The 20,848-nt window shown below is 46.7% G+C and overlaps 1 protein-coding gene across 3 annotated transcripts in view; it reads right to left on the minus strand.

The window, feature by feature from the left end:
* SNAP47 (synaptosome associated protein 47) overlaps positions 1-20,770 on the minus strand; it is a 38,182-nt gene extending 17,412 nt beyond the window's left edge. Inside the window, exons 1-2 of one of the 3 annotated variants that reach the window (XM_074946438.1) lie at positions 20,663-20,770; positions 10,888-11,437 (exon numbers count right to left, since the gene is read on the minus strand). In XM_074946438.1, the coding sequence (XP_074802539.1) occupies positions 10,888-11,387 (500 nt within the window). In that variant the 5' untranslated portion in view covers positions 11,388-11,437; positions 20,663-20,770. Of the gene's footprint in view, positions 1-10,887; positions 11,438-20,644 lie in introns of all 3 variants that reach the window. The other 2 variants (XM_074946440.1, XM_074946439.1) reach the window with 2 other exon arrangements.
* Positions 20,771-20,848: the final 78 nt, after the last annotated feature.

Genomic DNA, 20,848 nt, shown 5'->3' on the forward strand with positions numbered 1-20,848 from the left:
GTGGGGGGAATATGAGGGCTGATGTCCCTTGGGTGTTTTCTGTCAGTGTTAAAAGCAATGCGACACAGAGGATTTGGGGGGCTAGGAGCAAAATATGAACTGAGGCCCCCCCACATCCTTCCCAAAAAATGACCACTAAGGGGAGGCCCAAAGTGGGTGGGGGAAGGTTGGAGAGCAAGCTGATCCCACATTCACTCTGCTGGGGCTAGCCCAGCTTCCTGCTCTGGGTGTTGCAATCTGGTTCATGGGGTCACAGAATGACTCAGGGTCGCCAGGTCAAACCTGAGTGGTGCTGCGACCCTGTGAACCAGACTGTGATGCCACTTGGTCTGGCACCCTCTCTAATGGGGGGCCCGGTGCATCCATCTCCCCACCCCCACCCCCCAGACCAAACTGAAAAGTCTGCAGGTCAACCGAAAGCAGAATCGGCATCTTTACATTAGAACTGTTTTATTTTGGCTGTTACCTAGTAGTAGACGCTTAGTTAGTAATGTGATTTTCACTTTCTAGCTTCGTTAGAAATGGCTTTAGAAGATAAAGATAAGACAACTTAAAACAAACAGCCTCACACAACAAATGCCAGGATTTTACTTCTGTAAAAGCTCATTGAGACATCTTGGCACAATAAGGCCCCTAATACGAGATTTGCTGGTTTATTGGCATTTGTTGGAAGTGTGTTTGGCTTAATCATGTTTGTATTTTCCATGTCCTAGAAAGGTACTATCCAATGCAATGATGCATCATGTTGGCACTATCTTGCAAATAAGTAATCATATGAATATTAAAGCTGTTCTACATGAGATTTTGAGACGTCAAGATCCTGTTTAGTTTGGCTGCAAACACAGAACTTAATCTCAAAAGGAAGCTATAACCAAATACACTTTGTTCACAAGCCATCAAAGTTCTGTACAAGGTTCAAACAGGCCTGCTAAAAGAAATCCATCTGCTTTGAAAAAGAAAATTAAGACAGGCCAAAAAGAAATCAAACTGGGAACAAGCCAGTGCATTTATAATAAAAGAGGAAAGCCGAATAAACTGCTTCAAGAGCCTACTCCCAACTACAATATGAATATAAAATATTTATGGCAACAGCATGCAAGAGGAGTAATGGCTCTGGAGCAGACTACGGAGATCCTGTACTACTCCAAAAAGCGAGAGGTTGAGAGTGATGGAGCGGAAACTTTTAAAGCAGAATTCTGAAGTGTCACACTATTGCTGCTTTAGGGTCCCATTCTGTAGCCATGAAGTTCAATAGCAGTTTCATGCACAGAGAAACTCTGAAAACCACACGCTGGAAGCGTGCACCATCTTCCCAGGCCAAAGCAGCACTATAGGGCATCAACACCCTGAAGCAGTGGCTCTCAACATGCGGCCCAGTCAGCACAGAGCTGCGGCCCATGTGACATCTTCAGGGCCATAGAGGTTGTATTATATGCGGTCCACAATAGTAAATAGGTTGAGAACCACTGCCCTGGAGTCAGTTTAAAACAATCTTTTAAAGCATTAAAAGCAGGAGTGGCCAACCTGAGCCTGAGAAGGAGCCAGAATTTACCAACGTACATTGCCAAAGAGCCACAGTAATACGTCAGCAGCCCCCCCATCAGCTCCTTTGCCCCCAGCACCTCCCACTCACCCGATCAGCCCTTCCCCTCCCTCCCCGCACCTCTTGATCAGCTGTTCGCTGGCATGCAGCACGCTCTGGGGGGGGAGGGCCTGGCAGGCTCAGGGGAGGGGGCGGGAAAGGGTGCAGTGGGGGCAGGGCCTGTGGCAGAGCCATGGGTTGAGCAGTGAGCACTCCCCGGCACACTGACAAGTTGGCACCTGTAGTGCCAGCCCCAGAGTCGGTGCTGCATATTAACTTCTGAAGAGCCCCATGTGGCTCCGGAGCCACAGGGTCCGGTTTCTATACGAAACACACTATGATAGTATTCTCCACTTTGTTTTTACCTGAGGTTTATCCTTCTCTCCACTTCCTTACTCACCATGAGGCAGTGACATTTTGGTTGTGTTATCAGTCTGACTGATGACAAGACTTTGCACTTGCACACACCCTCTGAATGATCTTGCCAACTGTCCTTGGCTTCCATGGAGCTCACAGGATGTGCATCAAATTGCAGGTTCAGGGTCTTTGGTTGTAAACCCCCAAGGGCAGGGAACTTGTGTCATGTGTATCTAAAGCGTCTTGCACACCAATGACATTATATCAACAGATTTATAAAACTGGGTAAGTCTGTTTTTGTCTTTGAAGATTAAGTCAGACCAGACTCAATTTTGCTCATTGACATATCCATGCAATTCCAGTTGAAGGCAACTGGAGGTGCACATGCACTCGAGGGTAGGATTGGGCACACTGTACATTAAAAGGTTTCAGAGTAACAGCCGTGTTAGTCTGTATTCCCAAAAAGAAAAGGAGGACTTGTGGCACCTTAGAGACTAACCAATTTATTTGAGCATGAGCTTTCGTGAGCTACAGCTCATGCTCAAATAAATTGGTTAGTCTCTAAGGTGCCACAAGTACTCCTTTTCTTTTCGTATATTAAAATACACAGTACATTTAACATACTGTATATACTTGTTCATAAGCCAAATTTTTTTAGTAAAAAAGGGAAACACCAGAGAAGGGGGTAGGCTTATGAACGGGTATAGAGAGGGGGAGAGGTGAGACACAGTGCCCCCCCCACCCCCCAACAGTGGGGGCAAGGAGAGTCAGCACAGCCAGCAGAGCCAGAAGGGAAGAGGCGGGGCCAGAGTCTCTCTGCTTCTGGCCATGCTGCTCTCCCCCCAGCCGCCGAAGCAGCTGCAGCTCCGGGGCTGGCATGATAACCAACTGGCACATATTGTGGGCTGCAGCTCCGGGACTGGCAGGCTGCAGCTGCGCCATGCTGCCCCGCCCCCCAGAGCAGGCTGTGGCCGCGCCGCCCGGCCCGCTGGAACGTGCTGCGGCCGTGCAGCCTGGTGTGGCCCGCCGGAGCAGGCTGTGGCCGCGCTGACCAGCCTGCCAAAGCAGCTCCAGCCAGGCCAGAGACATCCTCCCCTGGCCCTCCCCAGATAAGGTGGGAAGGGATGGGATGGGATGGGATGGGGAGAGTGTGAGGATCCCGGGCTAGGGGTGGGGTCATGTGGGGGGTGGTCACAGGGGTTACTCTCCTGACCCCCAGCTTCTCCCCCGCAAAAAATGTCCCCACCAGTTGCTGCCCCGGCCCGTCAAGGTAAGCAGCTGGCGCGCCGGGACACTTTGTTTACTTAGGTTTACCTCCGTGCCTGCGCACGCTCGAGGTAAACAAACCATCTCGGCCCGCCAGCGGCTTATCCTGATGGCCCAAGAGCCAAAGTTTGCTGACCCCTGAATTACAGGGTCGGCTTATGAATGGGTCATAAAAATTCTCCATTTTTACTTATCCATCTTGGGGGTGGGGGTCAGCTTATAAACGAACCAGCTTATGATTGAGTATACGGCAGGCGACCAGCTTGGCTTAATGGTGAAATCCTAGCGGATCTTAAACATAAAAAAGAAGCTTACAAGAAGTGGAAGGTTGGACATATGACCAGGGAAGAGTATAAAAATATTGCTCGGGCATGTAGGAAAGATATCAGGAGGGCCAAATCGCACCTGGAGCTGCAGCTAGCAAGAGATGTCAAGAGTAACAAGAAGGGTTTCTTCAGGTATGTTGGCAACAAGAAGAAAGCCAAGGAAAGTGTGGGCCCCTTACTGAATGAGGGAGGCAACCTAGTGACAGAGGATGTGGAAAAAGCTAATGTACTCAATGCTTTTTTTGCCTCTGTTTTCACTAACAAGGTCAGCTCCCAGACTGCTGCGCTGGGCATCACAGAATGGGGAAGAGATGGCCAGCCCTCTGTGGAGATAGAGGTGGTTGGGGACTATTTAGAAAAGCTGGACGTGCACAAGTCCATGGGGCCGGACGAGTTACATCCGAGAGTGCTGAAGGAATTGGCGGCTGTGATTGCAGAGCCCTTGGCCATTATCTTTGAAAACTCGTGGCGAACGGGGGAAGTCCCGGATGACTGGAAAAAGGCTAATGTAGTGCCAATCTTTAAAAAAGGGAAGAAGGAGGATCCTGGGAACTACAGGCCAGTCAGCCTCACCTCAATCCCTGGAAAAATCATGGAGCAGGTCCTCAAAGAATCAATCCTGAAGCACTTACATGAGAGGAAAGTGATCAGGAACAGTCAGCATGGATTCACCAAGGGAAGGTCATGCCTGACTAATCTAATCGCCTTTTATGATGAGATTACTGGTTCTGTGGATGAAGGGAAAGCAGTGGATGTATTGTTTCTTGACTTTAGCAAAGCTTTTGACACGGTCTCCCACAGTATTCTTGTCAGCAAGTTAAGGAAGTATGGGCTGGATGAATGCACTATAAGGTGGGTAGAAAGCTGGCTAGATTGTCGGGCTCAACGGGTAGTGATCAATGGCTCCATGTCTAGTTGGCAGCTGGTGTCAAGTGGAGTGCCCCAGGGGTCGGTCCTGGGGCCGGTTTTGTTCAATATCTTCATAAATGATCTGGAGGATGGTGTGGATTGCACTCTCAGCAAATTTGCAGATGATACTAAACTGGGAGGAGTGGTAGATACGCTGGAGGGGAGGGATAGGATACAGAAGGACCTAGACAAATTGGAGGATTGGGCCAAAAGAAATCTGATGAGGTTCAATAAGGATAAGTGCAGGGTCCTGCACTTAGGATGGAAGAATCCAATGCACCGCTACAGACTAGGGACCGAATGGCTAGGCAGCAGTTCTGCGGAAAAGGACCTAGGGGTGACAGTGGACGAGAAGCTGGATATGAGTCAACAGTGTGCCCTTGTTGCCAAGAAGGCCAATGGCATTTTGGGATGTATAAGTAGGGGCATAGCGAGCAGATCGAGGGACGTGATCGTTCCCCTCTATTCGACACTGGTGAGGCCTCATCTGGAGTACTGTGTCCAGTTTTGGGCCCCACACTACAAGAAGGATGTGGATAAATTGGAGAGAGTCCAGCGAAGGGCAACAAAAATGATTAGGGGTCTAGAGCACATGACTTATGAAGAGAGGCTGAGGGAGCTGGGATTGTTTAGTCTGCAGAAGAGAAGAATGAGGGGGGATTTGATAGCTGCTTTCAACTACCTGAAAGGGGGTTCCAAAGAGGATGGCTCTAGACTGTTCTCAATGGTAGCAGATGACAGAACGAGGAGTAATGGTCTCAAGTTGCAATGGGGGAGGTTTAGATTGGATATTAGGAAAAACTTTTTCACTAAGAGGGTGGTGAAACACTGGAATGCGTTACCTAGGGAGGTGGTAGAATCTCCTTCCTTAGAGGTTTTTAAGGTCAGGCTTGACAAAGCCCTGGCTGGGATGATTTAACTGGGAATTGGTCCTGCTTCAAGCAGGGGGTTGGACTAGATGACCTTCTGGGGTCCCTTCCAACCCTGATATTCTATGATTCTATATACGGTAATAATCCAAAGCACTCCACAAAATAAGGTTATGCTGAGTTTTCAGCATTTAAAGTTGTTAGTGTAATATAAAGGTTACACTTTTTGTATGTAATATTTACATTTGTTTCTTGAAAAAGGGGAAAATAGATTAATACACTGATCTCTTGACTGATTTCACAGTGTACTTCTACCATCCCTAGCATGTACAAAAGTTTTTTCCGCGAATCAGGTATGTTACACATCTTTAAAGGGTTTGTTATTAGTCTCAACTCCTTTGTCTTAACCCATAGATGAAGTAGCAAGACACAAGATTAACAGCCAATTTATGACGGATAGACTCCGTTCACACAGCCTGGCTTGCCCAGTGTCCACTGTATTTTCCAATCTCTTTGTGTACCATAGTAGGGGCTCAGACACAGATTCTCCTGCCTCTCGGGAGAAGGCTCTCAATTTAGGCATGTGTTTGAGGTTTTGGCAAGGCAAGGGTGCACTGTAACCATGCCTGCCCTCGGCCCCTCCCTCTGGGATTTCTTTGTGTTGGGCCCCATCCGCTTGTGAAGCTTCCCAAATGCAAAGTTTTTCTTTCTCCTGCCTGGAAGAGAGAGTTTTATCTTTTACAAGCATAGCAGGAACAGCATCTTTCAATGGAGTGCTTTGGATTGGTAAAATCCCCTCGGACAACCCACTTTCTGTTCCCAGAAGATCAGCTGGGAGGACTCTCCCCTCCAGGAGATCTGTCCCCCAGTTTTCCCTTAAAATCTGATCCACAGGTGAGGGGTCTTGCATTTCAGATGCAGATCCTTCACCCTCCTCCGGCGGAAAAGCCTCCCTAAAAGGGTGGGCAAACCCTCCTGTTCCCCCTCACCTTCTGTCTGGCCTTCCTTCTCTAAGCTCCCCTCTGGGGCAGACACTCTCCTGTGTCCCGCAAAAGGAAAGGTGACCCTGATCCAGTTGTGGGCACACAACTACCAACTATAACAGACCCTTCACTGGCCAGCAAAATCAATTCCCCTCCCTTCACTCAGGTTGGGCTTGTTTCCAGCTACCACCACAGCAGTCGTCAGGACCCCAACTTCCATCTCCGAGATACAGGTCTCCGTGCACCCTAGGGCAGGACCTGTCCCCTGCTGACCTGCAACTTTCTGGCAGTCAGCAGCTGGGAAGGCCTTCCTGTTACAAGGTGGAACATCCCCCTCCCCCAGGGAGATGATCACAGGACAGGAGCTGGCTCTATGCAGCCTTGAGCCCCGGCGCTACAGGAACTGGTTACGACCATCCCTGCAAGTAACTTTAGATGACAAGGTATCACAAGATAGAAAGCTGTAAGAGACAAGTATGGTGAAATTGCTGATTGGTATTCCGCTGTTGCCTGTTACTGCTAGCTTTGGATATTTTAGGATGAGAGCGTCAGCAGATGTTCCACTGCAAGAATGGCATGATAACCAACTGGCACATATTGTAATAAGCTTGAGGTAAATGAAATAATAACCTATGGGAAGAAAGCACCCCAACACTATTAGCATCAGGAAGTTAGGTTTTGGACAGAGAAGGCTGGACATCCTTATGAATATTCACGGAGGCCATAAAACCCTATAACAGGGCTAACCACACGGCCTACGCCATTGCAATCTTCTTGGCAAGCCAGACATAGGACCACTCATGGATCACCTGTCTCACCTATTCTAGGTCTCCACAATGGATGGCGAGAGTATACGGCTACTTAGATACTGGATATCTTGACTGTCCTGTATTACCTCTACCTACTTTGCTAGGTTGGAGAATCTGTGATTTTGCTAATTGTGCTAATAAAAACATTACAAGGTTAAGGGGCCTTTCCTAAGTGTGAGTGTCTCTCCTGTGCACACCGAGGTTCTCATTCTAATTATTCTGGGTCTGATTCGGCAGCAAAACTCTGCCAAACTTCGGAATGTTAATTTGGGAATTCTACCCAGGCTTAGAAGAGAAATTTTGTCTCAGCCTTAACTATAAAACATTTGGTACTGCGAACTAGTGCAGTGAGGAAATGCTGGTATAATACTTTGTGGTCCTCTGGGATATCTAATTGTAAGATCATGACAAAAATATACAAAATAGCATTTGGCAGGTAATTAACAAGGTTCTATAAAGCCATGCTTCCCAAGCCTTTATTGAAAAGAAATCATACTACACAAATATCAACCAGCTAGAAATGTAAAATAACTCTCAAGTATAAAAATAGACCCAAGACTGTATTATACTGCTGGAAGCCAAATGCTTCATGCGCAGTTAAAAGGAATTATTTTCTATTCAGGGGTAATTTATTCTATTGCCATTCTATTGATTTCGGGTTTTAATAAGGCATCTATTATTGTGGTATTTAATGGAGCGTCATTTGCTGTCTTTCTTTTTCTTTCTTTTTTTTTTTTAATGCAATGAAGTCACTAGGATGAAATTCTGCCCTCTGCATAGGAGGCCAGCACAAGATCTAGGTACCACTTAAGTCCCACAAAATTGGGAACTAACTTAAAGGCTCATGTAGGATATTAGTGGTGCAAAGGACTTGTGTGCTGGCCCTCTGCACAGAGGTGAATTTCACCCTATGCACATAATAATTTCAGTGCATGAGAAGTTGCGCTATTGGCTGGCTCTTCTTCCCAGAAGGAGACACTGGTGCAGATGGTCAACTCCACCTGTAGGAAACTCAGGTGAGCCACTTGCCATGTTGACCAGTCTCCAAAGTGGTCTGCGTTGGACATTAATTATGGCATTAGACATCGATTACTGCTCTTGCACAAGGGCACCACCACAAAGCTGATGCTGCTCATGCAGCCTATTAATCAAGTTGGCTAAAAAATAATTAAGGGGTTAATGAAAAACACACATTAAGGACTCCTGCACAACACTGAAAAATATCATGGGAAAGAAGATTACAGACACAGATACTTTTTTTACACACACACACACACACACACACACACACACACACACACTATAGAAAGTTGCAAAAGAAGGCACTGGCTGAAGAGTTTAATGTGACTATTTCCCTGATCTATGCTAATTAACGTAGGACTTTGGCACAATAGTTACAATAAAGTAAATTGATTGGTGTTCATGTGCTATGAATTTGGTTTTTTCCCTCTGTACAACATATGTGACTTCAGCTTAAGAGGAGAAAGCTGTGACCATCAGCTGTTTGAAAAATAAATTACAAACCCAAACAAGAAAAGTGCAAAGTCAAAACACCTCAGTAAACTAATGATTTCTAGGTACAGTTTTAGGCTGTTTGCATGTCAGCTAACCCTAGATGCAGTAGATAAATAGAAACTCAATTAGCGTTTGTTCAATGTCTGCCTTTATTCTACCCATCTGTAAATCAAAGCATCTAACTTTCTTCAGTTTCATGAAGACAAACAATATGTCCCCATGTATCTTAATCTAAAACAAATGTCTCTTCCTAAAAAACAATGAATACTGACTTTCTGAATCATTGTTTATTGACAGAGAACTTTAAAAGCTGCTACTGAAGTTTTCAAGATCCTTGGCTTTTCATTAAAGGATGTAGAAAATATAATCAGAATCATTGTGAAATCAACAAACACTTGCTCACAGATGTTATACCCACTGGAAAATAGAAACTTCTTCCACAAGAAATTAGTCTGAATTTCATTATATCTGTGTCTTTATGCAACTGTCCCAGATTCCAGAAGGAAGCTTTCAGCTGCAGATCTCTAACACATTACAATATACTTAGCTCTACAAGTCTACTTCATGCCACTGCTCGATTCTACTTGCAGCATCCAACCTCTTACAAACAGATTACATTTGCCTTCCATCTCAGTAATTGTTAAAAGCCTTATAAAAAGACAAAATGTTCAAATTTAGGTGCTGAGCACCCGCTACTCTCACTGACTTCAATGTGAGATGTGGAAACTCAGCATCTCTGAAAAACAGGCCACTTATTTTAGGGTCCTAAATATGGCTTTAAGTGTGTAACTCGTATGAAAGGTTTGTCTTAAATGTTCTAAGAGGAAGCACACGCAGTTTGGGATCTGAAAACAAAAAGAAAAAAAAAAGAACCAACATAGATTTTCTGTTCCTTATAAGAAAAGTACTTTCTGCAGATACAATTTAGCTGACATTTTGATCACCATGGCACAAGACAAAACAGAACCCAGCAGCTCATTCTTCCACAGCTGTATTGATTCTTCTGGCATCTAACAGTAGTGAGCATATGTAGTGAAAAGCAAGTGGTTGCACAATTTGAAAACACATGTAGAACATGGAGGTCCCATTTCTACAGTCATTTTCCCAACTACAGCTGCACTAAGGCCAAAATTGCAGGCTGCATGCTCAATACGTGTGCACGGAGGGGGAAGGACATGCAGAGCTCTCACATGTCCCCTCTGCAGTGAAAAGATCCATCTAGCAGTGGATTTTCCAGCTCTGTCCCATATACCAGAGGCGGGCAAACTACGGCCCGCAGGCCACGTCTGGCCTGCGGGACCCGTTCTGCCCGGCCCCTGAGCTCCTAGCCGGTGAGGCTAGCTCCCGGCCCCTCCCCTGCTGCTCCCCCTCCCCCACAGCCTCAGCTCACAGTGCTGCCAGCGCTCTGGCCAGCGGGGTGGTGTGGCTGGCTCTGGCCAGGCGGCGGGGCTGCGAGCTCCTGTTGCTCTGAGCTGCATGGTAAGGGGCAGGAGGTCCCGGGGGGGCAGTCAGGGGACGGGGGGGTTGGATGGGGTAGAGGTTCCGGGGAACAGGGATGGTTGGATAGGTGTGGGAGTCCCAGGGGGCCTGTCAGGGCAGGGGTATGGATAGGGGCGGGGCAGTCAGGGAGTCAGGGGACAGGGAGAAGGGGGGGTTGGATAGGGGGTGGGGTTCCAGGGGGCGGGTGGGGCAGGGGTCCCGGGAGGGGGTGGTCAGGGGACAAGGAGCCGGGGGGTGGGGGGGCGGGAAGTGGGAGGGGGCGGATAGGGGGCGGGGGCCAGGCTGTTTGGGGAGGCACAGCCTTCCCTACCAGGCCCCCCATACAGTTTCTCAACCCCGATGTGGCCCTCGGGCCAAAAAATTTGCCCACCCCTGCCATACACACTAAAGCACAGGGAGGAGAGCTGAGTTCAGTGCCGTGGTTACGCAGCTGCTGAACAGACCCCTCCCTCACAGAGAAAAACCATAGCAGGGGCTCTTCACATGCACGGAGGAGGAGGAGGTAAAATTTACCCCAAGTGAAAATTAGTTTGGTGTGTTCTCATCCTAGCCCTAGGATAGGATTATCGACATCACAAAATCACCAGGCCATCTGACATACTCAGCACTCCCTAATTAACACAAAACTGGAAGAATAAAGAATTGCAACTTGAAAAAAGGTGCATGGAAGGGAGTCACGTGAGTACTGAATGTGAAAATCTTACAGTAAGGTTTCAGACAAATTCAATATAAACTATCAATTACTGTTCAGCTCCAGTTATGCTACTGTACCTGTCTGCTACATCCATTTCAGAGTCAATCTTGTTCAGTCCTTTCATGATGTTATCAAACTGTTCACCCTGATAGTGGAGCACCTTTGTTGTATCCTCCATACGTTTCTGGGATGCAGACAGCAAACCAGTCAGTTCTTTCCCTTTCGTCATCTGCAGAGAATCTGCCTGAGCTCCAGCCCCTGGACACGACAGCAGCTGCTCCCTCCAGAAGTGCTCCAGGATGTTGAAGACCACATTTCTATTGGGCTGGAGGGAACTGAACCAGTGCTTGGTGTTCTCCTTCTCCAGAATTGTGAGGGAGCTGAATATTAAACTGGAGGACTCCTTCTTGATCTCACTGATGCTGGAAAGATGGAAGCTGACCAGAAGCTCTCTGGTCTTGTCAGCTGTAAATCTGACCACAACAGGAGTCAGTGAGAGTCTGCCAGAGACCCATCGTTTCTCAGTGTCTACATAATAGGAACAGGGCCATGCATGGATACATATGTCCACATTCATTAGCTTGCTGTTAGGATCCTCTTCTACAGTGACGACAGAGCTGTCACCTTCTAAGTGGAAAGAAGAAAACACGTAAACAAGACAGAAAAATACATCTGAGGTGATTCTTGTAAGTTAGGGTACACAGATCAAGGATGACCCCATAGGCACCATACTGGTGGGTAACCGACCCCAGGCGCCAGCCATCTTTCAGTGTTGCCACTAGGTCATCTGAGGTATGCAGGTAACCAAGGTTTGGCTGCTGTGAGCTTTAGGGGGTGGAATTTGCCACCTCTTCTGATCCATCTCCAATTTCACCTTGAAAAGACTTCTCTTTTCAAAAAACGGTATTTTACTACTGTTTCCTCTGAAAGCTACTGCAGCCTTCCCCAGCCTCTCCTCCCCATTCCCAAATGATCAGGTATCACTGAAATACTTTTATATTGTGTATTTATGATATTTGAATCATTAGCATATGGTTGTATTTTGATAATCTGTAGTGCTGTGGGTGCCACGGCTGGGGTGGTGCTTTATAAATAAGATACTTTTATATGCATGCTTTATTCAGCATTTTTTTTTTTAAATACACCAAAATAAAGTATAGTTAGTGAAAAATTCCATCTTTGTAAAAACGGCCCAGGCTTTCATTTGTATGTCCCTTTCCATACACATAAATAAATACATTATTGTAAACAACACATAAGGCATTAGCTGCGTATTCGCCATGTCTCAAAGTGCTGCCCAGGGGCATTCAAAGGTTAAGAGAAGCAGAAATGATTTCTATTATTCTAAGCACAAAAGACAACTCGTTTGATTTACCAAAAGATACCAATGCAGCCCCGTAAGCATTGTAGAATTCTTCACTGTTTAGCATGAACATTGTATAGCTCTTCAAAAAACTTCTTTGGGCAAACATAAGCAAGTGGCCCTAACAGCCTGCTCCTACCACAATACACATGTGCTCCATAGGATCCAAACTCATGCCAGCCCTGGAGTTTTCTTTATTGTTGACTTAAACATCCCAAGCTCAACTGTTCCTATGGCGACCCCTATGTCCCTAGTTCCCTTAGCACAGGAATGAGCAAACTATGGCCAGTGGGTCACATCCGGCCTGCCAGCTGATTTAATCCGGCCTTTGAACTCCTGCTGGGAAGTGGGGTTGGGGGCTGCTCCGCACATGCGTGCCACAGCTCCACACAGCTCCCGGAAGCAGCGGCATGACCCCCTTTCCACCCCCCTGCCAGCTCCTACGTTTAGGGGCAGCCAGGGAGCTCCGCACGCCGCCCCCGCAGCTCCCATTGGCTGGGAACCGCTGCTTCTGGGAGCTGCTTGAGGTAAGCGGCACCCAGAGCCTGCACCCCTGAACCTCTCCAGTGCCCCAACCCCCTGCCCCATCTCTGATTCTCCTCCCATCCTCCAAACCCCTGGATCCCAGCCCAGAGCACCCTCCTGCACCCCAAACCCCTCATCCCCAGCCCCACTCCAGAGCCTGCACCCTCAGACGGAGCTGTTACCTCCCCCAACACCCCAACCCCTTGCCCCAGCCTGCAGCCCTCTCCCGCACCCTGAGCTCCTCATTTCTGGCCCCACCCCAGAACCCTCACCCACCCACCCTCAACCCCCTGCTCCAGCCCTGATCCGCCTCCTGCCCTCTGAACCCCTCGGTCCTAGCCTGGAGCACCCTCTTACACCCCAAATCCCTTATCCCCAACCCCAGAGCCTGCACCTCCAGCTGGAGCCCTCACCCCCCCCCCGCACCTCAACCCCCTCCCACACCCTGAACTCCTCATTACTGGCCCCACTCCAGAGCCCTCACCCCCTCCTGCACTCCAACCCCAATTTCATGAGCATTCATGGCCCGCCATACAATTTCCATACCCAGATGTGGCCCTCGGGCCAAAAAGTTTGCCCACCCCGCCTTGGCCTCAGAGGGGTATTTAACCTAAACCTTTTATAAATTGAGTTAGAGTGAACAGGATCCACCTGGTCTGACTGCCAGGATGAGTCATCTAAATAGCTCCACATCTTTGCGCAAGGTTCTAGAACCTGACACCCATTACACAACACACATGCTTGTCATGGGCATAAAAGGAATTACTTGTCCTTGATCACATCTACTCCTGTCAGGCCTTTCTCTGAATCTGGTCAGTAAACAACTGGCAGAAAGTGATTTTTTTCAGCGCTTTTATGTTTTCCATGAAACCAGAGATGACCAAGAGATGAATACAGCCGTCATTATGATGCCTACAATTTATTCTATGCAATAATCATCATCATCATCCTCCACGCTTAAATTTATCCTGCTGGAATACAACAGCCAAGCACACAACAGAGTTGAAAGGATGCCACTCTCGTCCTCAAAGAGCTCAGGACCGATGGGCAAAGCTGTTAAACAAATTGTGACAGAACGTAGCTGCTGTAGCAGCTTTGCCTTCTGAACACACATCTGGGCTAAAGGCAGGCAACGCTAAAGGGCAGAGGTGAGGGAGACACTGGGGGAAGGAGTAGGAGACACTGGGAGACCCAACAGTGTTCCAATATGCGAGGAGTAGCACAGAATGTTTTAACTGCTGAATTTTGGGCTACGGTAATATCACTTGACCTGTGGGTCCAGTGCCTACCCAAACTTCACTGGCAACTTATGATGTCACAATAGCAAGAATAATCAACAATTTTATGGAACTATCTGTAAGTCCAGCAAGGGACTCTGATTAAATCGTATCCCTGAAGAATGGTTTGTTCATGTCAAAAACTCAAAGATGGAATCATAACTTTAGTGCACATGTCTTTGGTGCAAAAGGAGAGAGGGAGACAAGCACACAGCTTCCAAAAATACATTTGGACCATCTCCTGCTCTGGTAGTCCTCTGCTTCTTTCTTTTGTCCTGTGACCCACCTTGTTCCTCTTTAAATTTCTTTCATTCCCCCAGAATTTTAATACTCAAATTGTAAGAATTTGTACATTCCACAAGTTATATAAACAGCCACATTGTGTTCCTTACTTATATTACGTCTTGTGAGCAGACACTGAATAATAGTGATTTAAATGCTCATGTATTAATTATCTTATTGAAGTCTTTGATGTACTATAACAAAAATTACAGATCCTCAGTGTTGAAACACAGGCATAAGGTACTATGGTACTTTATTTGCTGTAAGCAATTAAAAGTTAGATTATTTACACTGTATAGCCTCCAAAATCAGATTAATCTAGACAGCAATTTATGCTGTGACACTAATGACTAGTTTGATTTCAACTGTGATCTGCTTCCCCTTGTGAGAATTTTCAGGAATTCTAATACAAGACAAAAAGTTAACAATCTTCTTGCTTTGAATGTCATCAGTCTGATTCTCTTATGGCCTGCATGATACAACTAGTTGCCAGATCTTGTATATCTAAGCACATACATTCATACACACCCCCTGGCACGGACATTCCTACCTGTCGATCTAACCTTGGTTACTCACACTATTAACCACATTTATATCAACGGGCCTATTTGCATAAGGACTACTCACGCGGGGCCAGATTCTGACACACTCAAGTTTAGTACCTTACTCCACAGGTAGCCGCACTGAAAACAATGTGAGTAAGGGCACCAGAATCCAGCCCATAGCAGATGTTTGCAAGATGTATGTTTGGAATTGTAACTGCTTGTCCTAGCAGGATTACAATCCGACACACACAGCATAGTATCTCCTTTACAACAACTTCAAGTCAGCTACTTTTGGGGCTGAAGACAAAATAAACAAGGAAATCCAGTAAATATAGGCAGTGTTAGCCAACAGACCAATCACAAGGCTGAGAACTAAGAGCAATGAGTTCTATGCCATCGATTTGCTGTGTGACTTGAACAAGTTGCTAAAACATTTAGCCTCCGTTTCTCCACCTATAAATTGGTGATATTTCTCTACTTCACAAGAGTACTGTGAGGCTTAGAAAGAATTATCTCAAGAAATGTTTTACTTACTATTGTTATATCTAATACATTAGATTTATACCTGAAAGGTTTGAAGAGAAAAAAACACCAACATATTTATCTGTTTTTCTAGTTTGTTTACTCTGCGCATGACAACACTTTGTGCTTAGTCAATTTTATTGTTTCCTACATATAGGCAGTCATTTTCTTTTGTTTGTGTGAGTCTTTCACACAGAAAGATGGATGAGAAAAATATTTTTAAAGAACGGTGAAGTGTGAGTGTAAAACCACAAAAATTAGCAGGGATACTCCAGAGCAGGTGCAGCTAAGGGTTTTTGCCAGTACAGTTAAACCAGCAAAACCCTCCTAACGTGGAAGCAGTTATACCAGTATAGAAGTATTTATACTGGTATAGATTAAGTTGGTTTGGGGAACAGACATAAGGTATGCTAGTATAAGCACAGTTATAACATTATAATTATGTCCACACTAGGGCTTATACCAGTATAACCTATATTGGTTCCCTTAAGTTAGTTAAACAAAACAAAAACAATAACCCACCCCTAACTGACTTGTATAACATTTAAGTGTAAACCAGGCCTAACTTTTTGAAATTGACTAGATTTCAAATTGACTGTATACCCTTAATTACAGTTTGAACAACAATTTAGAGACCAATAAGTGTTTTCACCCTCTCTGTTACTATTTATTTAAATGACAGACTATTTACCATTCTGGCATTCACCTGTAAGTACTTATTTTAAAAAATTAAAACAAACAAAATAGTTACACAGTACTTAGCTTCTGCCTCAAGAAATATTAACGATCATATCAGAGACACAAGGCAAGTGAAGTAATATCTTCTAGTGGACCAAAGTCTTGAAGATATAACAATATTAATAAAATATATTACCACCTCAGCCACCTCGTCTACCACAAATATTAATACACTTCTCACAATACCTCCGTTAAGTAAGGGGATATCAGTCCCATTTTACAGATGAGGAAACTGAGGCACAGAGCCATTAAGAGACTTGCCCAAGATCACATAGGAAGTTTGTGGCAGAGCCTGAGAAATAACCAAGGTTTTCCAACTCCCAGCCCTGTGCCCTACCCACTGGAACAAGCTGTTTCCTAGTTGTCGGGCCCGGTTGGTAATAATGCATCCTCCTACTGTTCAGTATGGCCATTCTTCGCATTCTGACTATAGGAACATAAGGACAGTTTTGAATAAAGCAACTGACTCTAAACTTTTGCCAGATCTCAGATTGGATATGAACCACTTGTAGGGGTTGGGAAAAAGTCCATAAGACCATCCTTCCTGTCTCTTTAAAGATCAAATAGCTTCCCATTCAAACAACATTTTCTCCCAGATCCAATACATAATTAAACTAAAATCTCTGATGCAAGCTTAACTATGGTCTTTCAACCGTGCCACCATAATTGGAATAATAAATATTATATATCAAGTTATTTACCTCTGTCTGCAGATTCAGGATTCTCAGGCAGCCTCGGGGTTGCCATCTTTGTAAGTTTGTCCTTTGTATTCAAGACAGTAGGTTAGTTTTTGTTTGTTTGCTCTTTCTATCTCTTAAAGCCCAAGCAAAAAACAAATGAACTGTGGAAAGGGCAAAATCCTAGTACGCCTGATACCAAAAAGAAAAAAAGTCTAATGATAAATTTTTACTAGTATCTGTACTCTATAACTCTTGACATAAGGCAGACACCTGACGAAACTCCTCTCTCTCCAGTAGAAGAAAACAATCAGCTGCTGGGGATTTACATATGCTATGTACTCTTGGGTCACATGACTTTTGACTCACTGAGGGCTATACATTCTTTATCTTGCTAGTCAGTTTCTCTCTGTGTCTGAGGACAGAATGCACAGGCAAGGATCTATTACTAATTGTGACGTTGGAAACTGTTATTTTCCACAGCTATTGCATATGCATTTTCCCCATGATATGCTTAATAATCATCTTAGTTATATGGCAGGCTTTTTTGTCTCAGAGGATCCCAACGTGCTTTAGAAATTTAAATGGTATATAAACTAGTCAGTCAGGAATTATTTCATTCAACAATGAAGCCACCAACCACACAGAATGTGGCAACTATTTAATAGCACACAATATTATATAACAGTTGAAGCCAAGACTTCAAGAAGCCTGCTTAGCAAAGGGGGACAGACCTGCGTCCCCTCCCAACCCTGCCCCCCTATCCCTCCAAAAAAGAGAGCAGGGGATGGAAAGCTGGAGGGGAAGGAATTAAATATATTTAAACATACTGTTCCAGCCATAAACTGTTTACAGTGGCTATGCCAGTGGTGAGCTGCGATTACTTCTCCTGAACAGCTAAGAGCCAGCCAGATACTCCACCTGGTAGGACCAGAAGCACCCAAAACAGAGACTGAGGAAAATGGAGCCCAGCCAGGGCCACCCTTATCCTGGCACTCCCCTACACCCAGAACTGTGCAGCAGAGACAAACCCCTCCCCGCTCCCCCCCAACACACACTCTCTCTCTCTCTCTCTCAGGGAAGGGGGGGGGGGTCCTAAGACCCAAGCAGTGCCTGCCCTCCCCCAACCACGTGAGTTGCAGAGTGGACTCGGGAGCCAGTCGGAGACTCTACATGGTACAAGGAGAAGCAGCCAAAGCAGGGACATTTGAACATGTCAAATGTCAAAACCATTGACTATTCTGACTTACTCTGCCCAGTGCTGAGGGCTGTTTGCTTCACCCTTTTCTTCCCTCACAGGCCTGGTCTGCATTAAAGTTGGGTCAGCTTAGCTACATTGCTCAGGGCTGTGAAAAATGTCACATCCTGTGAGAAGTAGTTAAGCCAACCTAAGCCCCTGTGTAGATACTGTTAGGTCAGGGGTGGGTAACCTACGGCCCGCGGGCCGGATCTGCCCGTTGGTTAATTTCATCTGGCCCACGGCATCCCCCGCTGGGCAGGGGCCACGAGCGGTGGTTCGCCCCGCTGCGGGGGAAAGACCCAAGCCTCTGCACCCCCCTGGGCAGATAGGTGGCCTGTGATTGATATTTATTGTGGGTCAATGGCCCGTGACAGAAAAAAGGGTTCCCGCCGCACCCCTGTGTTAGGTCAATGGAAGAATTCTTCTGTTGACCTAACTACCCTCTCTCTGAGAGTTGAATTTACTACAGTCCTTCCATGGCTGTAGTATGTGTTCACATTGCAGCACTGCAGCTGTGGCATTTCTAGTGTAGACAAACCCTGTTTCTTCACTCAGCTTCATTCCATTCCTGCCCTTCCTACCCTCTTCTCCCCTGTTCCCTTCCCTTTTCTTTCCCTATAGCTTATCCCCTCCTAATTAAACCCACTCCACCTCCCAAAAACATGGAACATACATGATGTTTGCTGCCTGTGTGTTAGACTCCCTTTCCTCATCCAGTCTCCGTGGTCTATTTAGACAATATTATCTCATTGTTTCTTTGTACTACTCCATCCATCTATATCAATCTGTTGTCTTATACTTGAATTGTAAGTTCTTTGGGGCAAGGACTGCCTTTTTGTTCTGTGTCTGTACAGCACCCAGCACAGTGGGGTCCTAGTGCACGTATGGGGCTCCTAGGTGCTGCAATACAAATAAATGATCATAAAAATTGTGCACAATTATTGTGTTACCATCTCCCTTACCTCTACCACTGCCCACTTTTGTCTCATTCACCAGTTATGTCTTGTCTTTTAGATTGTAAGCAATCCGAGGCAGGGACTGTCAAGTACTATGCATTAGTACATCAGCCGATGCAACAGGGCCCTAGCCTGTTTGGCCTCTAGGCACTAATGCAATTTAAAAGCAAACAACAACTGGTACAAATTAATTCATCATATAAATCAGAGATGAAAGAGACCTATTATTTCATCCATTCGGTCTTCCAGAGTCCAACTGTGATTGTTTCTCACACTGTATTTGCTAGTGTCTTGTCACTCTAGTTTTAAATATCCCAAGCAATGGTACTTCTGCTTTTACTCAGGGAGAATATTCCACAGCCTGACACATCCCACTGTTAGGAACCTTTGCTTGGATTCAGAATATGTTCCCCTCTTCCCCCCACCTTTTTTAATTTCATTACCCCTAGTTATATCCCTGTGTATCACGTGAAATTCGACTCCACCCTCATGTTTCAACCCTTTAAATATCTGTACATCATCATGTCTCTCCCCAATCCTTTAATCACCACTTAACCAAGTCACATCTTTCACCTTTTCAATCTTTCCTGACCCCGCAATTAGTTTTGTTGTTCTTCTCTGAACTCCTACCAATGTGTCAATATTGTTCTAGTATTGTAGCACCCACAACTGAATGTGATATTCCAGATGCAGTTGCACAAGACCTGTGTGATATCCAGGGGGTAGGATACCGGACTGGGAGCCAAGAGACCTGGATTCTATTTCTGGCTCTGCCACCAATATTACTGTGTAGCCTTAGGCAGGTCCCTTAACCACTCTCTGACTCAGTTTCTGTTGAGATGATGAGAATGAGGTGATTCTCCCTCTTTTGTAAAATGCAATGAGATCACCACCTGAAAAGCATTATGTAAGTGACAAGTATTACTAATTTTTTCCAGTCTGTGACATCATGCTTCTACATATGCTGTTACATCACACTGTTAATTCCTCCATAGTTTAGCATCCACTTTCAACGTGCCTTCCCTCACCATCCCCAGCATTAGAGCATCCCACACTTCCTTCTCTCTCTGAATGTCTCTCTCAGGAGTTTTCCCCCCCACAAAGAATTAGCTGCACTTTCCAAGATGACTAATCTGCAGTTGCCGGCTCATATTTCAGACCTCTCTTCGTACCGCTACTGTGCGTCTGACTTCACTGATGTTTGAAGCTTCTGCCCAGGTTAATATTATGGACGGGCTTTTGTGAAACGCTTTACACCGTCACCCCCCACATGCAGCAGTGCCCCCGCCCCCCACCCCACTGCCACCATCCGCAGCGACCCCCCCCTTAGGGGCCCCCCCTACTGCCCCCACCCCTAGGGGGCCCTCCACTCTCCACTGCCCCCCCCCGCAGCGATCCCCCCTTAGGGGCCCCCCCTACTGCCCCCACCCCTAGGGGGCCCTCCACTCTCCACTGCCCCCCCCCCGCAGCGACCCCCCCACCCTTAGGGGTCCCCCACTGCCCCCACCCTTATGGGGCCCCCCACCCCTGGGGGCCCTCCACTCTCCACTGCCCCCCCCGCAGCGACCCCACCCCTCGGGGGCCCCACACACACCCCGCTGCCCCCCCCCCACGAGGGGCCCCACCACCAGTGGCCCCAGCAGGGATCCGTGCGCTCCCCCCTCCCCCTCTAACGAAGCGGCCGTGGGGAGCCGGGCACGGGCACACACCGGGCAGGACCGACTCACCGCTCCCCCAGGAGCCACTCAGCCGTTAGCTACCGCCGCTTCTGCCCTCCGCGCCTGCGCCCGCCGCGAACTTCCATTGGCCGAGCCGCCCTCGCCCCGGTCCTCTCCGACTTCTCTCCCCCTGCGAACGTGCGGCCCCGCGCTCCAGGTTCCGGCCTTCCCGAGGCCCGCTCGCCAGGCGCAGGC

This window comes from Natator depressus, chromosome 2 (assembly GCF_965152275.1).
Source record: "Natator depressus isolate rNatDep1 chromosome 2, rNatDep2.hap1, whole genome shotgun sequence".
NCBI classification, from domain to species: Eukaryota; Metazoa; Chordata; order Testudines; family Cheloniidae; genus Natator; species Natator depressus.